General features: G+C 44.4%; 1 protein-coding gene across 1 annotated transcript in view; it reads left to right on the plus strand.

Annotated features, from left to right (window-relative positions):
- LOC143817139 (immunoglobulin superfamily member 1-like) overlaps nucleotides 1-27,231 on the plus strand; it is a 160,552-nt gene that overhangs the window by 21,553 nt on the left and 111,768 nt on the right. The window contains exons 3-10 of the mRNA XM_077298298.1: nucleotides 15,846-16,130; nucleotides 16,914-17,201; nucleotides 17,292-17,582; nucleotides 17,924-18,211; nucleotides 19,457-19,741; nucleotides 19,897-20,178; nucleotides 20,622-20,915; nucleotides 26,593-26,859. Of these exons, the coding sequence (XP_077154413.1) occupies nucleotides 15,846-16,130; nucleotides 16,914-17,201; nucleotides 17,292-17,582; nucleotides 17,924-18,211; nucleotides 19,457-19,741; nucleotides 19,897-20,178; nucleotides 20,622-20,915; nucleotides 26,593-26,859 (2,280 nt within the window). The remainder of the gene's footprint in view (nucleotides 1-15,845; nucleotides 16,131-16,913; nucleotides 17,202-17,291; nucleotides 17,583-17,923; nucleotides 18,212-19,456; nucleotides 19,742-19,896; nucleotides 20,179-20,621; nucleotides 20,916-26,592; nucleotides 26,860-27,231) is intronic.

Genomic DNA, 27,231 nt, shown 5'->3' on the forward strand with positions numbered 1-27,231 from the left:
GGGGTGCGTCTTATAGTTGCAATGCAGGCTTACCGGCAGTGTGGCGGCGGCAGAGGTGCGGGGTTGATGAGGCGCGGTGAGCGGTATGGAGTGAGCAGGGTCCCTTCCACAGGTGAGGTGATGCCGTGGCCCGGTATCCAAGGCGAGCAGCAGAGCTGGGTGAGTCACGGCTTTCTCGGTGGCCGCGGCCATCTTCCTGAGGCCGCGCGTGCGTCGATTGAGTTTTCTGCTTCCTGGGGCTTCAGGAAAATGGCCGCGGGAGGCCACGTGTGCGCAGATTGAGATCATGGCGGCCATTTTCCAGAAGCCGAGTTCGCAGATTGAGATCATCAGTTTTGATGGTACTGTAAAAAGCAGCTTTTTATTTGCATAAAAGCACAGTTAATAGACAACATGTGAACATTACCTTAAAGTTCTCCATGGAACTTTATGAGCACCAACTGTCATTCTTTTACTAAGTAGCTTTTAATCATATTCGGGACCACAGTTTCCTATATTACAGAATGGCAATGTATCGGACGTTAGTCTGTAGCATGGTTTTTTTCTCACACCCATAGACTTGCATGATGAGGGTCACTCGAGCATCTAAATCAGATAAGTAGTATCCAATTTTTGTCAAACCGCACTCGGACCCATGTTATTCAATGGGGCAGGGTTGATGACCAATGACATAATCTTTGTGTGAAAAAAAGTTGCAGCATGCTGAGATTTCACTCTGAAATCGGATCACACTCACCCATTCAGGTCTATGGGTGCGTGGAAAACATTGTTCTGCACTCGGATGACATCTGAGTGCAGTCTGATTTCCAAGGACTCACATAATGGAGAAGATGGAGAAATTTTGCTCTGAATCTTCTCCTCATAGTTTGCTCCAATTCTCTCATCCGGGATAATAGGAGCACACTATGCTGACACTCTGGGCAAACTCCAATTGCAGTTTTATTGAGGTATCATTAGCATCATTGACCCCATGCTCTCGGATGAGTGAATTTACAGTCATGTGACCCTGACCTATGGTTGAGACTCATCCTATTTTCAGGGGAAAACCATGCATGCTGTGATTTTTTTTCACATGCAGATTCATTCAGTGAAAAACATTTATCTGCACTTCCCCATTGAATAACATGGGTCGGCGTTTGATCCATTTTTTTTGCAGATAGCACTCAGAATGAAAATATGGTTGTGTGCCCAAGCCCTTAGTATAGCAGTAAATGTTTTATACTATAGCAGTAAATGTTTTATAGTATAATATAGTATTAAATGTAAGTAGAATATTAGTAAATGTTGTATAATGTAATAGTAAATGTTTTATAGTATAGTAGAGTAGTAAAAGTATCATTTAGTTGTTCTGTTCAAAGTCGAGAGTTTCTCCACTGCCTCAACTGACAGGAAGTCTGGTGGTCACCAAAAATATTCCCATTAATCTCACTGTAAATATATATATATTGTAGGGTTTTGTACTCACTCAGCTGCCGTTGAGGTAGTCACAAGAAGCAGTTTCATAAAAAATGTCCAGCCAGGTTTATTAACTTCATAAACCTACTTAAGCACCAGCAAAAAAAAGAACAGCCTTCTCTGGCACAAAGTGAAAACAAACAGAAAATAAACAGTCCATATAGATCTGTGGGTCCGCCTGCTCAGGTCAGTGTCTTTAGCAAACACACTGGAGGCCTCCACGCCTCTAGTCACGGACACTGAATGAGACACTCGGTCTCCATTTTATCTGCCAAACCATGCCCCTGGGGCAGGGCCGGACTGGGACTAAAATTCAGCCCTGGCATTTGAAGTTACACAGGCCCACTTGTCACACGGTGACTGTATAATATCTTTGTACACTTGTAGGCAGGGCCGGTTTTAGGCAAAGTGGGGCCCTAGGCAAAGTTTAAAATGGGGCCCCAAATGCTAACATATTGCACATCACACAAAATTATTATTATTATTATTATTATTCATTTTTATAGCGCCATTTATTCCATGGCGCTTTACATGTGAAATACGGGGCAAATATAGACAAATACATTAAACATGAGCAAAAAACAAGGCACACGGGTACATAAGGAGGGAGGACCCTGCCCGCGAGGGCTCACAGTCTGCAGGGGATGGGTGATGATACACTAGGAGAGGGCAGAGCTGGTTGTGCGGCGGTTCAGTAGGTTCAGGATCACTGCAGGCTGTAGGCTTGTCGGAAGAGGTGAGTCTTCAGGTTCTTTTTGAAAGTTTCTATGGTAGGCGAGAGTCTGATGTGCTGGGGTAGAGAGTTCCAGAGTATGGGGGAAGCACGGGAGAAGTCTTGGATGCGGTTGTGGGAAGAAGAGATGAGAGGGGAGTAGAGAAGGAGGTCTTGAGAGGATCGGAGGTTGCGTGTTGGTAGGTACCGGTTGATCATGTCACAGATGTATGGAGGAGATAGGTTGTGGATGGCTTTGTAGGTCATTGTGAGGGTTTTGAATTGGAGTCTCTGGGCGATAGGAAGCCAGTGAAGGGCTTGGCATAGGGGAGAGGCTGGGGAATAGCGTGGAGACAGGTAGATTAGTCGAGCAGCAGAGTGTAGGATGGATTGGAGTGGTGCCAGAGTGCTAGAGGGGAGTCCAGAGAGTAGGAGGTTGCAGTAGTCGAGGCGGGAGATGATAAGGGCATGCACTAGTGTTTTTGTGGTGTCACGGTCAAGGAATGCGCGGATCCGGGAAATGTTTTTGAGTTTGAGGCGGCAGGAGGAGGCAAGGGCTTGGATATGTGGCTTGAAAGAGAGGGCAGAGTCGAGGATCACCCCGAGGCACCGGGCGTGTGGGACTGGGGAAAGTGAGCAGCCATTGACATTGATGGATAGGTCTGGTGGAGGGGTACAGTGAGATGGGGGAAAGATGATGAATTCTGTTTTGTCCATGTTCAGTTGTAGAAAGCAAGCAGAAAAGAAGGCTGAAATAGCAGACAGACAGACAAGCATTTCGGTTGTATTTACTTACATGCGCTGATCTCAGGCCGCTAAATGAGTTTGATCGACCATACTGAAGTTGTTCAACGCTTGTTTCCCGGCCTCTTTCCACCATCTGAGACAGAATGATGGGACAGAACGATCACTAACAGATCACCATACAGTATCATGTTATCAGCAGCACATCTACAGTTTACGCTGGCGATGTGCTGCTGAGAACAATGATTTTTGTTCCGGCAAAAACAATCTGAATATGCAGCATTTTACTTGTTTAGTAAAATATACCCCATAGTCCTCCATATATTATAATGTGCACCATAGTCCTCCATATATTAAAATACACTGCTCAGGCCTCCACAGAGCATAATACACTCCTCATAGTGCTCCATATAGTATAATGCACCGCCATAGTCATCCATGTAGTACAATTCACTTCCCATAGTATAATGCACCCCATAGTTCTTCATATAGTATAACGTATTCCCCATAGTCCTCGATACAGTATAATACAGCCCACATACAGTATAATGCAGCCACCACCCTACAGAGTATAATGTAACCCCCCATAGAATATAATGCAGCCCCCCCAATAGAGTATGATGAAATCACCCCTCATAGAATATATATATAATACAGCCCCCCCATAGAATTTAATGTAGCCCCAAATAGAATAGAATACAGCCCACCTCCGAATAGAATATAATGCAGCCCCATCAGAGTATGATGCAATCATCCCTCATAAAATCTAATACAGCCCCCCATAGAATATAATATAGCCCACCTCCCCATAATATATAATGCAGCCCCCCATAGTATAAGACAGCCTCCCCCATAGAATATAATATACCCCCATAGTATAACACAGCCTCCCCTACAGAATATAATATACCCCCGCAATAGTATATAACACAGCCACATAGTATATAACATGGCCTCCCCCATAGAATATAATATACCCCCTATAGTATATAGCAAAGCCCGCATAGTATATAGCACAACTTGCATAGTATATAGCACAGCCTGCATAATATAGCACAGCCCGCGTAGTATACAGCACAGCCCGCACAGGGGTATATAGAGCACAGCCCGCACAGGGGTATATAGAGCACAGCCCGCACAGGGGTATATAGAGCACAGCCCGCACAGGGGTATATAGAGCACAGCCCGCACAGGGGTATATAGAGCACAGCCCGCACAGGGGTATATAGAGCACAGCCCGCACAGGGGTATATACAGCACAGCCCGCACAGGGGTATATACAGCACAGCCCGCACAGGGATATATAGAGCACAGCCCACACAGGGGTATATACAGCACAGCACAGCCCACACAGGGGTATATACAGCCCAGCCCACATAGGGGTATATACAGCCCAGCCCACATAGGGGTATATACAGCCCAGCCCACATAGGGGTATATACAGCCCAGCCCACATAGGGGTACATTCAGCCCAGCCCACATAGGGGTATATACAGCCCAGCCCACATAGGGGTATATACAGCACAGCCCACATAGGGGTATATACAGCACAGCCCACATAGGGGTATATAAAGCACAGCCCACACAGGGGTATATACAGCCCAGCCCACACAGGGGTATATACAGCCAAGCCCACACAGGGGTATATACAGCCAAGCCCACACAGGGGTATATACAGCACAGCACAGGGGTATATACAGCCCAGCCCACACAGGGGTATATACAGCAGAGCCCACACAGGGGTATATACAGCAGAGCCCACACAGGGGTATATACAGCAGAGCCCACACAGGGGTATATACAGCAGAGCCCACACAGGGGTATATACAGCAGAGCCCACACGGGTATATACAGCAGAGCCCACACAGGGGTATATACAGCAGAGCCCACACAGGGGTATATACAGCAGAGCCCACACAGTATACAGCAGAGCCCACACAGGGGTATATACAGCAGAGCCCACACAGTATACAGCAGAGCCCACACAGGGGTATATACAGCAGAGCCCACACAGGGGTATATACAGCAGAGCCCACACAGGGGTATATACAGCAGAGCCCACACAGGGGTATATACAGCAGAGCCCACACAGGGGTATATACAGCAGAGCCCACACAGTATACAGCAGAGCCCACACAGGGGTATATACAGCAGAGCCCACACAGTATACAGCAGAGCCCACACAGGGGTATATACAGCAGAGCCCACACAGTATACAGCAGAGCCCACACAGTATACAGCAGAGCCCACACACAGGGGTGTCTTTCACACGTATATACAGCAGAGTCCACATCTCGTCACCCCCCCCGATAATGGCCCCACAGTCCAGTTAAAAAAAAACAAAACACTCTCCTCACCTTTCCTTTTGCCCGCGCTGCTCCTGGCTCCTGTCTCCTGTCTCGGCGGCTGCAGTCTGCCCGGGACACAGCAGGTGCGCGATGATATGACGTCATCGCGCACCCGCAGTGTCAGAGGCAGAGCGGGGAATGATGGGAGAGGGGGGGTGCGTTAGGTGACGCTCTCTCCTCCATCATTGCATTGAACTATACCGGCGTCATAGCGCCGATATAGTTAAATGCGGCGGCGGTGGCACTGGCGGGGGGGGAGGGGGAGGAACAGTGCAGCGGCCCACTACTGGCACCGGCCCTTCTGGCATTTGCCAGAAGTGCCCGATGGCCAGTCCGGCCCTGCCCTGGGGTGAGGATATGTGAGCAGTCCAGCATCCTTTCCAAGCTCACATCACCGAAGCTACCAACCGCGATGATACATATCCCTCTTGAAGGACCTGTCTGGTGGCCATCTTACATACCTCCCCTCTGTCCAAAGCTGGGGGGCTTGGCACCTTCTGCCATCAAAGAGTAGACTCTAGACAGAGCATCAGCATTGTCATGCAGTTTCCCTGGCCTATGCTCCACATGGAAGTGAAGATCCTGAAGTGCTAGGAACCACCTGGTCACTCGGGCATTGTTCCCTTTCTTCTCAATTATCCACTTCAGTGAGGTATGGTCTGACACTAGCCTGAGCTTCCTGTCTAAGAGGTAGTACCTTAGAGTGTCCAATGCCCACTTGAAGGCCAGACATTCCTTCTCCACTATGGAGTAATTCTTCTCGCAGGATGACAACTTCTGACTCAGATACATTATGGGATGCTCTTCCCCATTCACCTCTTGTGATAAGACAGCGCACAGCCCGACAGCTCACGCATCCGTCTGGACCACGAACTCCTTGGAGAAATCCGGTACCACCAGCACTGGCTGTTTACACAGGTCTAGCTTCAGTTCCTGGAAGGCTGTCTCAGCTTCTGGAGACCACTTAGCCATAGGCGACTTTGTCCCTTTAAGGAGGTCCGTCATAGAGGCAGCTATCATGGCGAAGTTAGGGATGAACCAGCGGCAATAGCCCTCAATGCCCTGAAACGCTCTGACCTGCTTCTTTGAGAGGGGTTGTGGCCAACTCAGCATCGCCTCAACTTTATTTATTTGGGGTTTTATTTTGCCTCTGCCTACAACATAGCCCAAATATTTAACTTCCTCCTTCCAAACTGAGCCAACCTTACCAATCACTTTTTGTTGTTAAATTATGAGTTTTATCTCACATGATCCATGCTCTGACAATCTAAATCCTACAGCATCTTCTCTGCGGACATGCAGTCGATGTTCCATTGTTCCATTGAGGCTCACATAGAGAATGACTTCCAGTCAATACAGAAGTTGCTGTAGGATTCGCATAGTCAGAACGCATGTCACAAGATATAATAACAGCAATAAGACTCCAAGTAAGAGAATTACAGTACTTTATCAAAAAGAAGATTGGTATGTACCACATGGTATGTAGAAGACCATGCAAAGTAAACGGCTGATTCATCAAGGGTGGTGTTGTTCACGCCACTCTTGATGAGGAGGTGAGCTGGAGTCAGATGCTCTTGATTCTTTAAGAGGCACGTGCCTGTTAATGAATGAGGACCGTCGGACTAGTGGCATGCGTCTCATCACAAATCTTACAGAGTTCTGGACTGAAGTAAATTCCATGGTGTAAGGAACGCCTCATCATAACTTTGAATAGGGGGGTTGCCAAGCCCAGGTACAACCCAGCTCTGCCCACTTTGTCCAAGCTGGACAAAAATGATGTGAGAACGCCTTATATCCCAAAATTTTAGGCAGCCCGACATTGCCCAAAACTTTTGTGACTTTCAAAGCTTTTAACTCCAGAATTCTGGCATAAAAGCTTTGATAATTTAGGCCCATAATCTTTTGTAGTCCATGCAAGGGGAGAAGAAAGCACACCAATTGCTATAAGGCAATTACCGCTCCCTTTTGTACAGAGCCATAATACGGGGACCATTCTAGTGCATTCTCTCCTATACCTATGCATGCCTATTATTTTAGAATGAGACATATATATATTGTCCTGTAAAAATTATATTACTGTAGCAGAAACAAATCTGTTGTGAATCTGCTTTTGGGCTCCTTCTGGTGGTGGCTAGTGGTACTGGTGACTCGGGTCTGTTTTCTTTCTCAGTTCACCTGTTTTCATCAGTAGTGGGGAGTTCCTATTTATTCCTGCTCTTCAGTCATTGCCTTGCCGGCCATCAATGTAACCAGAGCCTTTCTGTTGCATGTTCCTGCTCCTAGACTACTGATCAGCTAAGTTGGACTCTTAGTCCTAAGTTTGTTTGCATTTTTTGTTCCAGTTTACAGTTATATCATTCTCTGTAGCTGGAAGCTCTTGTGGGCTGAAATTACCACTCCGGTGTCATGAGTTGACACATGAGTCTTAAAGTAATTTCAGGATGGTATTTTAAAAGGGTTTTCAGCTGACCGTGCAGTTCCCTTTTGTATCTTTCTACTATCTAGTAAGTGGACCTCGCTTTGCTGAACCTACCTTCATACTGTGTATGTCTTTTCCTCTGAACTCACCGTCAATATATGTGGGGGGCTTCTGTCTCCTTTTCGGGGGAATTTCCCTAGAGGTAAGCCAGGTCTGTTTTTTCCTCTACTAGGGTTAGTTAGTCCTCCGGCTGGCGAGAGACGTCTAGGGATAAAACTTAGGCACGCCCCCCGGCCACTATTAGTTGTGTGGTAGGTTTAGCTCACGGTCAGCTCGAGATTCCATCACCCAAGAGCTCGTCCGTTATTTATGTGTCCTGACGTTCCCCTGCCATTGGGAACCATGACACAAATCCCAATCGATTTCATGGGGCCCATTCATCAAACATCTATTGGGACTTTTGCCTTATTATCCTAGGTCCAACAGCTGTTTGAATAGGTAGTGGAGCTCCAGAAAGCTCAGCCTGCCTGCACAAACTCTGAAACATTTACGATGTGGAGGTACCTTAAATTACGACAGAAAAGTACTACCGTCCGTGATGGGAGCATATTTCAAACGCTGACGCACGGCACCTGAAGAAAGAGCCATTTAATTTACAGTATCTTTCTCCAGCACACTCTGGACCAAGCCTGGCATACAGAACTCCAGCCTTGAAGAATCAGCCCTTATATGTATAGCAGAAATCTTGGCTAGCTGTATTGATTATAGGGGAAGATAGCTCTGTACATATCATACCCGACAGAGCCTGTATGGCAACACACTGAGGTCTGTGGCCGGGAGCCTTTCCCAACAAACTCCCGCTCAGCATACTCTGACCTGCACGCTTGGTGATGCTCCCCCAGTCTTTACTGCACCCGGCCCTTACCACAGCCGCGTGATCTATCGCTGCTCGCGGGGCGGGTCCTCTGTCACTCAGCCCTCCGGCGGGAAGCCCCCCTCTCTTTTCCCACACAAACCTCCTTATCCTCTCCTGACTCACCACGCCCCCTCTCTGCAGGTCATGAGTGTCCTCAGTCCTCAATTTCCATCCCCCCTGCAACAGGAAGCTGGGCCCCAGCAGTTCCGGACCCGACGCTTCAGCAGCACTTGTAGCCTGGTTCTCTACTCTACACCCCTGCTCTCCTTTAGCTCGCCATTCCATGGCTGAGAGCTCTTTGTGCCCCTTCATGTTCTTCAGAGGTGGCCTTTCTTGCACTACATTTTGCCAAAGAAAATTGTTCTGCGCATATTGCATGGTCGGGACACCAGCGTGGACACATTGAGCACTTTGAGGCACCCCTTGAATTTTCTCATCATGAATACTCGGAACTTCAGGTACCTCATGCAGAATTTTGACATCTGGCTCTCCTCCATGGCATTCAATGTCCTCCTCCACTGAGTCATCTGATGGCGCACTGGGTGTGAGTCCTACCTTCACCTCTTCACTGGGCCTGCTGTCCCCTTCAACTTCCTTAGTGCACACCAGCTCCACCCAATTCACTTCCATGCTCCTGAGTAACACAGACATCCCACTGCAGGCAAACGACGCCTTCTCCCTCACTTCTCGGCGTCCGGTGCCATGGCTCCACCTTGTTCTGAGTGAGGCTCCCTTCTGCTTACCTTTCCATTCCTTCCAGGTCTCCGTCTTTCCTATATGATCACTCTGCAATGGGCAGACCTTTTCCCTCCATTCTGTTCCTTGGGGGCGGGCTTTCCTTTCCAAGGACCGTCTTCTCCAGGTGCAGCGTTCTCTCCAGTGGGCATGACTGTTGGAGGAGTAGGCAAATCTTCGTCATTTGCTGCCTCGTGTAGGGCATTTCCTTGACATGTGTCCCATTTTTCCACAAGTCCTACACTCACTTCTGAGCCAGTCTTGTGGGCGCTTTGTTCTATATCACTGTCCGCCAGGAAAGGCATACCCTCTCTGCAATCATTCTTCATCCCAGGATGTAGGATTAGATTCTGAGGTTGCTGCTGGTGCCTTTTCTTACACTCCATATTTCTCCTCTAATTTCTCTTATCTCCTGCCTTAAGTTACCTCGGGGTATGGGATTGGATTCCAATGTAGCAGCAAGGGCTTCTTTTATGTTCCATATGTCTGCCCTAATTTCTCGCATTTTCTGCCGTAATTCTCGGGCCCACTCCGGTTCTGCTGTGGGTGGGGTAGGTATTTCATTGCTCTGGACCATCCCTGCAAGGGCCGCCACCCCCTGTCCCTGCTTTCGCCCGCGCGCCTCTGCCCCCACTTCTAAGAAGGTCATTCATGGGCTAGTGCACAAGCGTTCCCGCAAAGTCTGCTTAAGCGGCGCTTCCATAAGACCCGACACAAACTGATCTCTCAAGATCCTATCAGGGGGTCCCACTCCCATGGTTCGGTCTTTTTCCTTTTTAACAATGTGTGCACAAACCTCCTGTAACACATTGATGTACTGTGTCACTGTCTCCTCTTCTTGCTGAACACGGCCAAACAAACGCATCTGCAGTTCCCCAACATCAGTGGGGTCCCCATGCATCTCTTCCAGGATCTGCACCACCTTATCCAGCATATCCCGCTCATGTGAAGGGCAAAACATAAAGGAATACAGGGCCTCACCGTCTAGGGTCATTAATGCTATCACTGCCTGCAGCGCAGGGGCCAAGGGGTGCAGCAGCAGCATGCTCTTAACCATTTCAGTCCAGTCCCACAACATCATGTTGCTCCCCGTGAACTTTGGGAGATTACAAAGCATCGCCCCTAATGGCAAGCTGAACCTGGTGGCACCCATAGTGGACTGGTCTGCAGCGTCTGTGTCCAAGGACTGTATCCTGCTGACTACACCAAATGTAACACAGGTACAAGGATGCAGTGACATAGAGCAAGGGTTAAACAATTATTTACTTTATCTAAACAGGAATAGCCTCCTCACTGGGAGAAAACAAGGGAAATACAGTTAAGGGGCTGAGGGTAGGAGTGGACATACCGCATGTGCAGCCAGTGCGGCTGCACCAGGGCCCAGAGGCTCCGAGGGACCCCTGCAGGATGGATAATAATGAGGGAAATCTGGCCTGTTCATCTGGCCCCAAGGCTCAGGTGGGCCCTGTCCAGATTGCCCTCATGTGCGGCGGGCAGAGAGAGAGATCCCTACAACTCCGCTGCCTAGAAGAGAAAATGGCAGTGGAGCTGCAGTGATCCATCCTGCTTCCTGCCCATGCTTACTGTCTCACACAGCAGTCAGCGGCGCGGCTGCATGACATCATCATTCAGCGCCGTGGCCACTGTGCCAGTGAGAGGAAGCTGCCGGTGACGGTGATGCTGTAGCTGTGGGAGAGCATGCAGAGAGTTGAGAGGTGCTGTCTGCTGTGTGTGTGTGTATGTACATACGTGTGTTTGTGTGTGTGTAGAGATGAGTGGTGGTGGTGTGTGTGTGTGTGCATGCGTAACGCTGTGGGGGAACGTGCAGAGAGGTGAATGGTGTTGTGTGTTTGTGTGTGTGTAGATGGAGGAGAGGGCAATGATCGGGTGATGGGGAGAAGGCAATGATGGTGGGTGGAAAGGGCAACAATGGGGGAGTGAGGGGAGGAAATGATGGAGGTGGTGGAATGGGCAATGATGGGGTGGTAGGGGAAAAGGCAATGATGGTGGTAGTGGAAAGGATAATGATGGTGAAAAGGGCAATGATAGGGGTGAGAGGGGAGGAAATGATGGAGGTGGTAGAATGGGCACTGATGGGGTGGTGGAGAGAACCCAATGATAGAGGTGGTGGAAAGGGCAATGATTGGGGTGCTGGGGAGAAGGCAATGATGGGGGTGGGGGAAAGGGCAGAAATGAGATGCGGGGAGGAGGACAATGAGGGGTGTAGGGGATTGGGAAGGGAGGAAGGGGAATTTATAATGAATTTAGAAACAGGGGGAGGTGGAGGAAGACATTATTATCGCTTATTATGTTTAACACAGTCCCTCAGTATATAGTGTACTCACTTATTATATATAGCACAGCCCCTTAGAATATAGTGTACTCACTTATTATGTATAGCACAGTCCCTTAGTATATAGTGCACTCGCTTATTATGTATAGCGCTATCCCTCAGTATATAGTGCAGTCACTTTTTATGTATAGCACAGTCCCTTAGTATATAGTGTACTCACTTATGTATAGCACAGTCCCTTAGTATATCTTGTACTCATTTATCATGTATAACACCATCCTTAGTTACAGTTTCCTCTTTTATCATGTATAACACCGTCCCTTATTTCATACTATCCTCTCTAGTTATACAGTATATGGTGCCATCCCTTATTATATAGCTTCCTCAGCTGTTATGTACAGTACTGTCTCATACATAGTGTATTCTTGTTATTTTTGTTCACAGCACCATCTTTTATTACATAGTCCGCTCTCTTGTTAGATATAAAATGACTGCTGATGGAGCTCTCCCATGCTCCATCAGCCATCATTGCATTATATATCTAACAAGAGAGGACGTATGTAATAGAAAAACAGGGCTCTATATAATCCAATATGTAAGGGACAGTGCTATACATAGCAAGAGAGTGCACTGTATAAGGGACAGCAATATAAATAATAAAGGAGACTATGTAATATATATACATGTATGTGTGTGGATATATATATATATACAGTACAGACCAAAATTTTTGGACACACCTGCTCATTTAAAGATTTTTCTGTATTTTCATGGCAATGAAAATTGTACATTCACACTGAAGGCATCAAAACTATGAATTAACACATGTGGAATTATATACTTAACAAAAAGTGTGAAACAACTGAAATTATGTCTTATATTCTAGGTTCTTCAAAGTAGCCACCTTTTGCTTTGATGAGTGCTTTGCACACTCTTTGCATTCTCTTGATGAGCTTCAAGAGGTAGTCACCGGAAATGGTTTTCACTTCACAGGTGTGCACTGTCAGGTTTAATAAGTGGGATTTCTTGCCTTATAAATGGGGTTGGGACCATCAGTTGTGTTGTGCAGAAGTCTGGTGGATACACAGCTGATAGTCCTACTGAATAGACTGTTAGAATTTGTATTATGGCAAGAAAAAAGCAGCTAAGTAAAGAAAAACGAATGGCCATCATTACTTTAAGAAATGAAGGTCAGTCAGTCTGAAAAATTGGGCAAGCTGGTGGAAAGAGGCCAGGAAACAAGTGTTGAACAACTTTAGTATTGTCGATCAAACTCATTTAGCGGCCTGAACTCAGCGCTTGTAAATACAACCGAAATGCTTTTGTGTGATGTGCAATATGTTAGCATTTGGGGCCCCATTTTAAACTTTGCCTAGGGCCCCACTTTGCCTAAAACTGGCCCTGCCTACAAGTGTACAAAGATATTATACAGTCACCATGTGACAAGTGGGCCTGTGTAACTTCAAATGCCAGGGCTGAATTTTAATCCCAGTCCGGCCCTGGTCTGTACTGTAAATATATATATAAATATATATACAGTATATATATATATATATATATATATATATATATATATATATATATATAGCTTTGTCGCCATAAAGGGAGGGGGCCCAGGGTAACAGTTATTCAGAGTAGCAGTCTATCAGTTTCACTTATCATGACTCAGTCGTCCATTTCTTTCTCAGAGTCCGATGGCTGTTTGGCTGCCGGCTGAGACCAGTGCTGTGTCTTCAGGCTTCCCTGCCTAACAAATGGTCCTACTTCTGGCGGCAGCGGGCAGTCACCTGTTTTGCCTGCTGAGGCCCTAGTCCACTAAACTGCAGAGCTGAAGTGTGAAGCTCTGCACAAGTCTCTACTCGGCGTGTTCTCCCCGGCGCACCCACCGACAACTGAATGCACATACGACGAGGTTTCACTTGGCGCTCACCCCTCGGCATCCACGCTGGTACCTGGATACCCGCACCACGCTGCTTCACTTGGCATCCGTGTCTCTGTGCGCCCACTGGTACTTGTGAGTCTTTACTGCGCCCATCCTGGATCTGTGCTCTGCGGCCGGGAGCCTTTCCCAATAAACTCCCGCTCAGAGTGCTCTGACCAGCATGCTCGGTGACGCTCCCCGGGTCCTTACTGCACCCGACCCTTATCACTGCCGCACAGCCTATTGCTGCTCACACCACGGCGCAGGTCCTCTCTCACTCAGCCCTCCGGAGGGAAGCCCTCTCTTTTCCTGCACAAACCTCCTTATCCTCTCCTGACTCACCAAGCCCCCTGTCTGCAGGTCATGGATGTCCTCTGTCCTCAATTTCCTTCCCCTCTGCAACAGGAGGCTCAGCCCCAGCAATTCCAGACCCGGCGCTTCAGCAGCACTTGCAGCCTGGTTCTCTCCTCTACGTTACGTCCAGCATTACTGCTGCACAAGGTGGCTCTTTTAGTTAAAAACGCCTGGGGGGGGTGACAGGTTCCCTTTAAGACAGACTTTCCCATAACTGAGATAGGTGGTGAACGATAACAGTCTTGCTCGCTGTGTCAGTGCACGCTACATTCTCATAGCCATTTACATTTTTAGATCCAACAAAAAATGGTCCGTTTTTCTCTTACGTGTCATCCATTTTGCATCCACTTTACATCCGTGTTGCGTTTATTTTTTCCCATCTTTTCTGAAAATTGAAAGAGGTAAAACTATCTGAACTTTATATTATCCATTGACTCTTATCAATGTATCAGTTAAAAACAGATGGAAAATTGACATAGATGGACGAAGGAATACATATTTCAATTGTTTTTTAATGGATTTCTACAGATTTTAATGGCCAAGTCTGAGCCGCAAAAACAGATTAGATTAGGACATGTTCTGAGTTTAATGGAACGGACACATGGATCCACTTTTTTCACGGATGTGTGAATGGTTCCATTTAACTCTATGGATCAGTATACCGTGTTTAAAGGGAATCTGACAGGTTTTTGTTACCTAATTTGAGAGCAGCATAATGTACAGACAGAAACCCTGATTCCAGTGATTTCACTCACTGGTCTGCTTAGTATAGTTTTTAGAAAATCACAGTTTTATCAGCAGGAGATTATCACTAGAAAAACTGCTGCCAGGAGGTCCAACCCCGCCCCCACCACTGATTGGCAGCTTTCTGCTTATGTACAATGTACATTGGTGGATTTCTACAGTAACACTGGTGTGGGTGGGGTTATACAGAGCTCAGCATTCAGAGAACTGCTAGATCTGCAGCAGATAGCCCAGTGATTTTATAAAAAATACAATATATAGCCCATTATGTTGCACTCAGATGGTGTACCAAAAACCCAGTGACCTATTTTCTTGAAAAAAAAACAGGACACGATGGGGAAAAACAGTTCAGTAAGACAGCGTTGTTAAGGCTACTTTCCCGCTTTTGGTGAGTTTTTGATGTTGCAGATTTTCTGCAAAAATTTAGTAAATTAGGTTACTTGCATTTTTCAGAGCGTTATTTCACATGCATTTTTATCATGTTTTTGATACAGCATTTTTGGTATGTCATGTTTTAAATATAGCTGCTTTGTTATTGATATTCAACTTTGAAAAAACTTTAGATACGTATGTGCGGATTATGTGCATTCTTGTTGTGTTTCTGCTGTGGGAAACACAAAAAATGGCTTGTGAGTATTTTACCTGCAGACTCTCTACATCTCATACAGTATAAGTCTATGGGGAAAATTTGCACAGAAAACTCAGCGCACCCACCAGAGAAAATGACGTTACGAATTTAAAATACGCACCGGACAGCAGTTTACGCTGAGTGAAAAAAAGGCATAACGGGAATGCGATTTCTAAAAATCCCATCCGTTCTGCTGGAACTGTAAGATGTTGTGTTTTTGACGAAATGAAAATATGCAGCGTCAAAAACTCATTGTGCGCACACTGCCTACAGCGCAGAAGTCCGGTATCACAGAACGTATCATACACTGTGATATATTTGACACAACTGTAGCAAACTCCCCTCTGAAAAGTGCTGGTGCACAGGCTCTGGGTGGAAATGTTAATGTTCGTGTTCACTGGCAGCAAACAGAGATCTGAAAAATACATTTATTAACAAAGTCAATCAAAAAACTGGGAAACTTCATGACACAAATGTTGTATTCTTGTTCATTTTCAGATTGATATGTATGCTTCCAGATTCAATATCTGCAGATAAATCATTTTAGCATCTCAGAATATATATTTGTCCTCATAGGTGTTCCTGATCTTCAAGCAATCCCAAACCTGTCCATTTATGTGCCAAGTGATGATATCACCCTCGTCTGCTGCTCCCAGCATCAACTGAGCCACCAAATATTTGAGTTTTATAAGGAAGATTCAATGATTCATTCCACAGAGCAAAACAGAAGATGCACTAGTTATAGGATGAATATAAGATCACAGCTAGATGTTGGCCCGTACTACTGTGCATGCAAGGCTCTGGAAAACGGAACTTATGAGCAGTCCAATAAGAGCGAGCCAATCATTTTCCAGTTTGCAGGTGAATCAGTAGAACAGGTTATATCTCTATATGCAGTTAGCCAATCTTTGGCCAGTGTGGACGTTTTATACTTTACGTTGCTCCTAGTTCATAAGATGAGATAGGTCGACAACTGCATCCGAGAACAGCCATCTTGGATTATTGTTTTGTAGAAGAATTTCTGTAACGCAGATTTAGCGTAAATCTCAAGATGGTCATTTATTTTTTTTGGCTCCTAGGTTTTTGCGTGATTCACATTGTGTTATATATATTTTAAAGTCAAAAGAAGTTCCCTGTCTATTAGATTTATTTATTTAATAGATTTATTATCACCACTAGGAGCACCACTTAAAACACCATACTGAAATCTAAGTCATTCAGCAGAGGGCCCTGTTTTTAACTGGCCTGTACAATAAAAAATTATATTGTGGTACCGAGCTAGCCAGAAAAAGAGATCTAAATACTTTTAGCCCAAAAAATGACAAACGTATTCTCAGAGTGTATCGCAAAGGTATCATTTTGAGAATACTTTTGTCATTTTTGGGCATAAAAGTCTTTACATTAACTGGCCTGTAGATAGAAGGGCACAACTCTTCATTTCTGCCTTGTTATGCCTCACATGCATAATAAGAGATAAGAAAGCACATACACATACAATCTAATGGAGGTGGGCAACATGAGAACAGAGAGAATGGGACAGAGAACAAACGTAGGATCCATCAGTTGAGATCATATTGAAAAGCTAGAATTCAGAAAGTCCAGTCAACCTAAACATGTACCTTGTGTCCCATGTATCTGCGACAGACATCCCGCTACCCCCTGCCATCATGCTGGAGCCTTCATTCCCTGTATACACTACTAAGGAATCAATACATTTAGTATGTGAACCTCCCGATGGAGCAGCAGCAAAAGTAATCCAGATTTACAGAGATGAAAAGAAGATTCATGAAGAGACGGCATCGAAAAGTCAATATGTGATTTCTGCATCGGCCAAAGATGCTCCAGGCAAATACTATTGTACATATGGGGTAGAAATGAATGGACGGAGCCTCGGCTCATCACCAAGCCAGCATGTAACAGTCACTATAGCAAGTACGCTCTTTTATTCTAAAACTTTGCACTTTATGTGCAATGTAATATTTTGAAATAAAACATTATTTGTAACACAAAATGTCATTACAGGTGTACCGCCGACTCCTTCCCTGTCTCTCAGCTCAGAATATTTAGTATACATCAAGGACGAGCTTGTCAACCTCACGTGTTCCATGCCTGCGGGTTTCACAGTAACAAAGGTTCAATTTTACAGAAATGGAGAGCCGTTTCCTGTGACTAATATCCAACAAAGAAACCTGTTTGTTACCGTTGCCCTGGACACTATAACTACTGCTAATTTCACCTGCAAGTACTTTGCGGAAATGAGTGGTAGAACCATGGCTTCCGAGTCCAGCAATGAAGTTACCATCATCACAACAGGTATTCCACGATGTCTAATACATTCACTAATCACTCGGGTTACATTTTTTATTCGTCCCTTCGGCAGCATTGATGTGTGTACGTGTAATGAGTGCAGTAATACAGTGGAGGAAATAAGTATTTGATCCCTTGCTGATTTTGCAATTTATACTTTCATGACTTACATGACTATATGTCCATTCAATAAGATAATGTATTTATATCTGTATATAAGTGGCTATATGTTATTTAGATCTAGATCTATACATTGTTACTACCTGCCCTTACTGTAGAAGGACCAAATGCATGATTTATATAGTAACCCCCCGTTTGCTCATTCCTATGATGTATCTATTTAACAGAACCACCTCCAGTTCCATCCATCATACTACAACCATTACAACCAGTGTATATCACAGGAGAAGAGGTCTCAATCACATGTTCTGTTCCTCATCATCTTGAAGGCAATTTAAAATTCATCAAGTTTTACAGATTTGGACTAAATATTCACACATGTGAAAGAAAATGTAAATATACAGTGACTAACTCTAATACACAGCTTAATGGAGATTATTCTTGTGGATATTCCATTTTAAGACATGGAAGAGAACTATTAGCCCATTCACACAGTATTCAAGTAATTTTTACAGGTAAGACTTGGGTGAGGAAAGAACAAACACATTCAGGCATTCAGCAATGTCAGCTTTTTTTTCCCCAAAGTACGTTTTCCTCGGGGAGGCAACAGGTACCGCCGTAGGAGTGTGCCTACCCCACCTACCCCTTGTCCCGACCCTGCTCTCGGTTCAGGGACAATTGAAAAAATGATGTACAACTAAGAAATGTTACTGATCTAATTGGATGCTAGCAGTCACATTGGACCATTAGGACCTAAGCATGTGTGTACTAAACATGACATAAAAGAAACATTCAATAGCACTACAAATGACATAATAAACATTCAGTAGTACTACAAATGATGTAATAACATTCAGTATTACTACTGTATATAAGACATAATAAACATTTAATCATACTACAAGTGACATATTTAAAATACCATAGTACTACAAATGACACTGCAGTGTTTAGGAGAATACACTTCAAATCTCTGGCCCTAAAAAAAAATAACATGTTAATGCGCTAAAAAATTTAAAAGGAAGTCTGTCAGCACATAATGACTGTTTACACAAAGTACGCTTGGTACATCATGATGTGGCCAAACAGTTCAGTGCACCTTCCCACCTACTTATTTTACATCTCCACCCTTCTCTGACTTTATGAAGCCAAAGCTGTTAGTCAAAGAATGTGGAGATGGGTGGGAAGGTGCACTTAAATGTTTGGCCCTCCCAAGGGTGTACTGAGCACTTGTAATTGGTTTGAACAGTCATTCTGTGGAGACAGACTTCCTTTAAGTTTCACTAGAATCAACCCTCCTAAGATGTTTATATGGGCATACATATCTATGCTTTTCTTAATATGTAAATGAGCTGTTAAGATCTATGAGCCAGACATAGATTTCTCTGAGAATCTGCCTCCAGAGCTTATTTTAGATGTAACGCCCCCTTTCATTTAAAATTAGCCCCGGAGGCAGATTCTCAGGGAGATTTATGTCCAACCCATATATCTTAACAGCTCATTTACATATAGCAAAAATCATGAATTTCACTGAAATTAGACATGTGATTGCATCATGTTATTCAATTTTTTGCGACCTGCGTGGTTAGGAGGGTTGACCCTACTGACATCCCATTAAGTAAATTCCAAGGACATCATCAGATTTAATATGCCTTTTATACTACGGAATAAAAAAAAATCTTGAAATCTCAGCAATGACCTCCTAGTGTGACCACAATGAGAAGCCTCTTAATTTTCACTTTAATGTGTCTAATTTACAGATGTCCCACTGACACCATCTGTTATTCTAAAACCTATGCAACCTGTTTACCTAAAGGAGGAAACTGTCAGCATTAGTTGTTCTCTTCCTGAGAAGTCTAGAGCTATCAAAATCCAGTACTTCCAAGATAACCAAGAATTCCAAGCACCCAAGAAAATGTCCACAATTGTCGTAACTAACTTATCTCTGGAGAACACAGGAGTCTACACATGTCAGTACTGGCTTAATTACTCTGGAAGACATATTTCTTCCCTTAGAAGTCCACCTATCTCCATCAGTGTGGAAGGTAAATATGAAGATTAATCTTACATGGCATAGAATAAAAGACATCAGAGAAGTGTCTTAGAATCACAGGAAATATAAAAAAAAAGATTTCATTTGGTACTTGCACCATTTCTCCAATGATGATTTTAAATTTTAAATTTTACATTTTTTTTACAGATGTCCCCAAGTCACCTGCTATTGATGTGAACCCTATTCTGCCTATGTATTTAAGGGGGGAGTATATCAGTATTACATGTAATCCACCTAATAATTTTAACGTGGTTCACACTGAATATTTCAAAGATGACAAGAAATTTCACACATCATGGGATAACATACATAGTATACTTACTTTATCTCTGGAAAATATAGGAAATTATTCATGTGGCTACATGTGTAATCGGTATGGAAGACAAGTATTTTCTAAAAGAAGTCGGTCTGTTTTCATCAATGTCGTAGGTATGTTTTTTCTACACCTTAAAATGGGATTTTTACTTGTACAGTATAAATTTCTGACCAAGGGTGTGGGTAAAGGGGCTTCAGCAGATCGTGTGGGTAATGAGTAGACATCACTACATGCCATGCCAATTACACAGAGATTTATTAATTTACAGATACAAAAAAGTACTGAAATATTGTATATAGCGAACCTACGCCACATGTTGTAATCATATATGGCAGAATAGGTCAAGATTTGGCTTCTGTGCCATAGCTCTACTTAATTACCTTTAAATCTGTGTCAGTGGAAATAAGTTCTAGGGTCATTCATCAAGCGAGTAGAGATCGGGGTGAATAGAAAGTCTCTGTAAATGAGTATTTTTTATTTCCCTAAATGATCAGCACCTGAGGTTCAATAATTATGGTAAAACTTACAGATTTAATGTCACATTTCTGATTTACAGATATTCCTCAGGCACCATCCATTATTCTGGATCCAAAGTTTCCAGTTTATATTAAGGGGGAAACTGTCAGTATTACATGTTGTCTCCCTGAGGAGTCTCCAGCCATTTCTAAGAAGTACATCAAAGATGACCTCGAAATCCACATATCTGAGACACCTCGGACAATGTCCTCATACGTAGTACCTAATTTGTCTCTGGAGAATGCAGGAAACTATAAATGTCAGTATGGGCTTAATATTTCTGGAAGGCTAATTTCTTCCAGTACAAGTCCTTCTGCTTCCATCATTGTGGAAGGTATGTACGTCTCAACAGCAATTCATTGACCTTCTTTTCTGCAGGAGCTGCCTTGCCGCCATACACATGGGGACTTTTCTGTCTGCTCCTGTCACAGGCAGGGCCGGACTGGGACTAAAATTCAGCCCTGGCATTTGAAGTTACACAGGCCCACTTGTCACATGGTGACTGTATAATATCTTTGTACACTTGTAGGCAGGGCCGGTTTTAGGCAAAGTGGGGCCCTAGGCAAAGTTTAAAATGGGTCCCCAAATGCTAACATATTGCACATCACACAGAAGCCTTTCTGTTGTATTTATGTGCGCTGAGTTCAGGCCGCTAAACGAGTTTGATCGACAATACTGAAGTTGTTCAATGCTTGTTTCCCGGCCTCTTTCCACCAGCTGAGGAATAATGATGGGACAGAACGATCACTAATAGATCACTAACAGATCACCATACAGTATCATGTTTTCAGCAGCACATCTACAGTTTACACTGGCAATGTGCTGCTGACAACAAGGCTTTTTGTTCCAGCAAAAACAATCCGAATATGCAGCATTTTACTTGTTTAGTAAAATACACCCCATAGTCCTCCATATATTATAATGTGCTCCATAGTCCTCCATATAGTATAATACACTCCCTATAGTCCTCCATATATTAAAATACACTGCTCAGTCCTCCACATAGTATAATACACTCCTCATAGTCCTCCATATAGCATAATACAATCCTCATAGTCCTCCATATAGCATAATACAATCCTCATAGTGCTCCATATAGTATAATGCACCGCCACAGTCATCCATGTAGTACAATTCACTTCCCATAGTATAATGCACCCCATAGTTCTTCATATAGTATAACGTATTCCCCATAGTCCTCGATACAGTATAATGCAGCCCACATATAGTATAATGCAGCCACCCCAGAGTATAATGCAGCCACCCCAGAGTATAATGCAGCCACCCCACAGAGTATAATGCAGCCACCCCAGAGTATGTAACCCCCATAGAATATAATACAGCCCACCTCCCCATAATATATAATGTAGCCCCCCATAGAATATAATGCAGCCCCCCATAGTATATAACGCAGCCTCCCCCATAGAATATAATATACCCCCACAATAGTATATAACACAGCCACATAGTACATAACATGGCCTCCCCCATAGAATATAATATACTCCCCATAGTATATAGCAAAGCCCGCATATTATATAGCACAAACCGCATAGTATACAGCACAGCCTGCATACTATAGCACAGCTCGCGTAGTAGATAACACAGCCCACACAGCAGTATTCAGCACAGACCACACAGTAGTATACAGCACAGACCACACAGTAGTATACAGCACAGCCCACATAGAAGTATACAGCACAGTCCACACAGTAGTATGCAGCACAGCCCACAGAGTAATATATACAGCACAGCCCACAAAGTAATATATACAGCACAGCCCACAAAGTAATATATACAGCACAGCCCACAGAGAACTATATACAGCACAGCCCACAGAGAACTATATACAGCACAGCCCACAGAGAACTATATAAAGCACAGCCCAGAGTACTATATACAGCACAGCCCAGAGTACTATATAAAGCACAGCCCAGAGAGTACTATATACAGCACAGCCCACAGAGTACTATATACAGCACAGCCCACAGAGTACTATATGCAGCACAGCCCACAGAGTACTATACACAGCACAGCCCACAGAGTACTATATACAGCACAGCCCACAGAGTACTATATACAGCACAGCCCACAGAGTACTATATACAGCACAGCCCACAGAGTACTATATACAGCACAGCCCACAGAGAACTATATACAGCACACAGTAGTATACAGCACAGAGCACAGCCCACAGAGAACTATATACAGCCCACAGTAGTATACAGCACAGAGCACAGCCCACAGAGAACTATATACAGCCCACAGTAGTATACAGCACAGAGCACAGCCCACAGAGAACTATATACAGCACAGAGCACAGCCCACAGAGAACTATCTACAGCCCACAGTAGCATACAGCACAGAGCACAGCCCACAGATAACTATATACAGCCCACAGTAGTATACAGCACAGAGCACAGCCCACAGAGTACTATATACAGCCCACAGTAGTATACAGCACAGAGCACAGCCCATAGAGTACTATATACAGCCCACAGTAGTATACAGCACAGAGCACAGCCCAGAGAACTATATATAGCACACAGTAGTATACAGCACAGAGCACAGCCCATAGAGTACTATATATAGCACAGAGCACACAGTAGTATACAGCACAGAGCACAGCCCACAGAGAGCTATATACAGCTCACAGTAGTATACAGCACAGAGCACAGCCCACAGAGAGCTATATACAGCCCACAGCAGTATACAGCACAGAGCACAGCCCACAGAGTACTATATACAGCCCACAGTAGTATACAGCACAGAGCACAGCCCACAGAGTACTATATACAGCCCACAGTAGTATACAGCACAGAGCACAGCCCACAGAGTACTATATACAGCCCACAGTAGTATACAGCACAGAGCACAGCCCACAGAGTACTATATACAGCCCACAGTAGTATACAGCACAGAGCACAGCCCACAGAGTACTATATACAGCCCACAGTAGTATACAGCACAGAGCACAGCCCAGAGAACTATATATAGCACACAGTAGTATACAGCACAGAGCACAGCCCACAGAGTACTATATATAGCACAGAGCACACAGTAGTATACAGCACAGAGCACAGCCCAGAGAACTATATATAGCACACAGTAGTATACAGCACAGAGCACAGCCCACAGAGTACTATATATAGCACAGAGCACACAGCAGTATACAGCACAGAGCACAGCCCACAGAGAGCTATATACAGCACAGAGCACAGCCCACAGAGAGCTATATACAGCCCACAGTAGTATACAGCACAGAGCACAGCCCACAGAGAGCTATATACAGCCCACAGCAGTATACAGCACAGAGCACAGCCCACAGAGAGCTATATACAGCCCACAGCAGTATACAGCACAGCCCACAGAGTACTATATACAGCCCACAGTAGTATACAGCACAGAGCACAGCCCACAGAGAACTATATACAGCCCACAGCAGTATACAGCACAGAGCACAGCCCACAGAGAACTATATACAGCCCACAGCAGTATACAGCACAGAGCACAGCCCACAGAGAACTATATACAGCCCACAGCAGTATACAGCACAGAGCACAGCCCACAGAGAACTATATACAGCCCACAGCAGTATACAGCACAGAGCACAGCCCACAGAGAACTATATACAGCACACAGTAGTATACAGCACAGAGCACAGCCCACAGAGAACTATATACAGCCCACAGCAGTATACAGCACAGAGCACAGCCCACAGAGAACTATATACAGCACACAGTAGTATACAGCACAGCCCACAGAGAACTATATACAGCCCACATCTCTTCTCTTCCTCCCCTCCCCTCCTCCGAGAATGGCCCCACAGTCCAGAAAAAAAACAAAACTCTCCTCACCTCTCCTCATGCCCAGCGTTGCTTCCTGGTTCCTGCTCCTGTCTCAGCAGCTGCAGTCTGCCCGGGACACAGCAGGTGCGCGATGATATGACATCATCGCGCACCCGCAGTGTCAGAGGCAGAGCGGGGAATGATGGGAGAGGAGCGTCTGTAGACGCTCTCTCCTCCATCATTGCATTCAACTGTACCGGCGTCTATACGCCGGTATAGTTGAATGCGACGGCAGGGGCGGCGGATTGAGCGGCCCACCACTGGCACCGGCCCTTCTGGCATTTGCCAGAAGTGCCCTATGGCCAGTCCGGCCCTGGTCACAGGGTTAGGGATATGAACATGCCGACCCTTCATTACATCTTTTTTTTCCAACCAAAATCACATTTATTTTTGTGCCTAGATTCACTGATTATGGAGTTCAGTTTTAAGCTTTATTTCTCTATTTCACAGGACTGTGGTATGATGTATCCACGTTTTCATGTTGCCGCTCATTTCATAGTGACTCGTTTTTAGCTTTCTTTTAGTATTAGCTTAGGCTTTATTCATTACAGTCTATCTTGGTACTGTTAGTACACCCCAGTGCTTTCTTCCTTATGCAACCACTCATTGCACCTTAATTCAATATGCTATTGTTGTTTAACCACAAGACTGCATACTTATTTTCATGCCTGGTATAGTCTACCTAACTGATTCTTACAGCTTTAATAGGTAGTGAGGTCACATATATTTTGAGATGACCCCAATATTTTGTATTTTAAATGTTTTTAATTGGTATTGCATTTGGTATTTAATTGCTATATGCATTGCAGTATAAAGCTTACAGCCTGCTATGACCACGCTGCCACCTCAACACCACTGGAGCTACTGCAACCCCCCGACCTATGGACTCCTTCCCCAAAACCCCATAGAATGTGAGACTGCAAGGGTCCTCTTCCCTCTTTACCAGTCTATCATTGTTAGTATGTCTACTGTAAGTGATATCTGTATTTTATTTATAACCCCTTCTCATGTACAGCACTATGGAATCTATGGTGCTATATAAATAATAATAATAATAATAATAAGATAGTATAAGCAATAAGAAGATTGCAGGCTAAATCATAATGAAAGAATGCCATCAAAGAAACTCCCCAAAAAACATTGGAATTCCATTTGTTCACTGCAGTTTAAAGGGGTTGTCCAGTACTCAGACAACCCCTTCAAAATCTTTGATTTGCTCTCTTGTAAAATAATGACACACTCACCTCTGGTGGCGGCGCCATTCCAGCGGTGTCAGCACTGTCTCTCCTAGGGCTTGACTGACATAACAAATCACATGAGCTATGCAGCTAATCAGTACTGGTTTCACTCTCTGCACCTGCTCTGTGAATAAATCACATACATCCGGAGGAAGTGAGAGATCGGCATTTCTCACTTAGTTACATAGTTACATAGTTATTAAGGTTGAAGGAAGACTGTAAGTCCATCTAGTTCAACCCATAGCCTAACCTAACATGCCCTAACATCCTTCAGATGTCCGGATACATGTGGCAGGGAGAGTGAAGCCAGCACTGACTGGCCACAGGGATTGTGTGGCATAACAATGTCACATGATCCAACGGAAAGAGCCAATGCCAACACCACTGGAAAGTCACCAGCACAGGAGGAGAGTTTGGGTGTTATTCTTTTTACTGGGGGCAAACATAAGGATTCAGAAGGGGTTGCCTGAGTAGTGGACAAACCCTTTAATTGCACTGCAGGGTGGGGTACTTTTTTATTTTCACCTCAGAAAGCAGAAAAGCTAGAATCGGCCCTGGTGTGGTTCTCATCCGTTACCAGTTGTCCTGAGCCTGTACTGATGCACACAGTTTGGCTGATGATATACTTAACACTTTAGGGCTGTAGGTAGGCCATTTCCCGCCATATGCCTTTATAAGATGCCATTCCCTGGGGCTAGTTTTCCTATAAACAGGGCTTTTAAGAGAAAAGACCTTTACAATGCAAAACATCTGATAGAACAGGTACTATTCTCTTTCTTTTCACATTGAGTCCAAAAGATAAAACCCCTCCATGACTTTATATAAAATCTGAGGCACACGGAGGAGCAGTAGGACATCGTAGAAGTCCATGCATAGGGCCTTAGTTTATGAATAATAATTGGAATCTATTATATTATTATTTCAGATCCACTGGTTAGTCCTGTTCTGAAGAAGGCTCCAGATCTGCACATTTATATAGTAGGAGAAAACCTTGATTTAACATGCCAAGGGTTTGTAGGTGCAAGTCACAGTATATACCAAGATGGCCAGATACTGCAGAATGATTCCTCCCATCTAATTCCAAGCTTACAGCTAAACAACAATGGAAACTATACCTGCACATATAAATATAATAACAAGGGACGTCAGCTGGAGTCACCCAGAAGCCAAACTGTTAATGTGTATGTAATTGGTGAGTTTCTCAAAATCAATGAATTATGTTCGCTCATAATATTAATGTTTTCTTTTCTCACACACCTTATCTTGGGCGCAAAGTTTTTTTTTCATGAAAGATTTAGTCTGGCAACACTTGTTTGTTACTGCAGACTTTGTTCTCTTAACGCATATTTGTAGTAAGCGTGATTGTCTTTGACGATAACTTGCATCTGGTTCTTTATACATATGCAGCTTATTTGCTAAGTGTGCTGTATCTGTGTATCAAGTGTGTCAATCATAGTTTTGGAACTTCTGAATGAATCCTACTGTTACGAGCCCTGGAAGTGGTAAGTATTCATAGAAGTGTAACTGACTTGTTTAAGATGAGTTTTGTGGAGTGATAATTGTG

The sequence above is a fragment of the Ranitomeya variabilis genome, chromosome 1 (genome assembly GCF_051348905.1).
Source record: "Ranitomeya variabilis isolate aRanVar5 chromosome 1, aRanVar5.hap1, whole genome shotgun sequence".
Classification (NCBI taxonomy): domain Eukaryota; kingdom Metazoa; phylum Chordata; class Amphibia; order Anura; family Dendrobatidae; genus Ranitomeya; species Ranitomeya variabilis.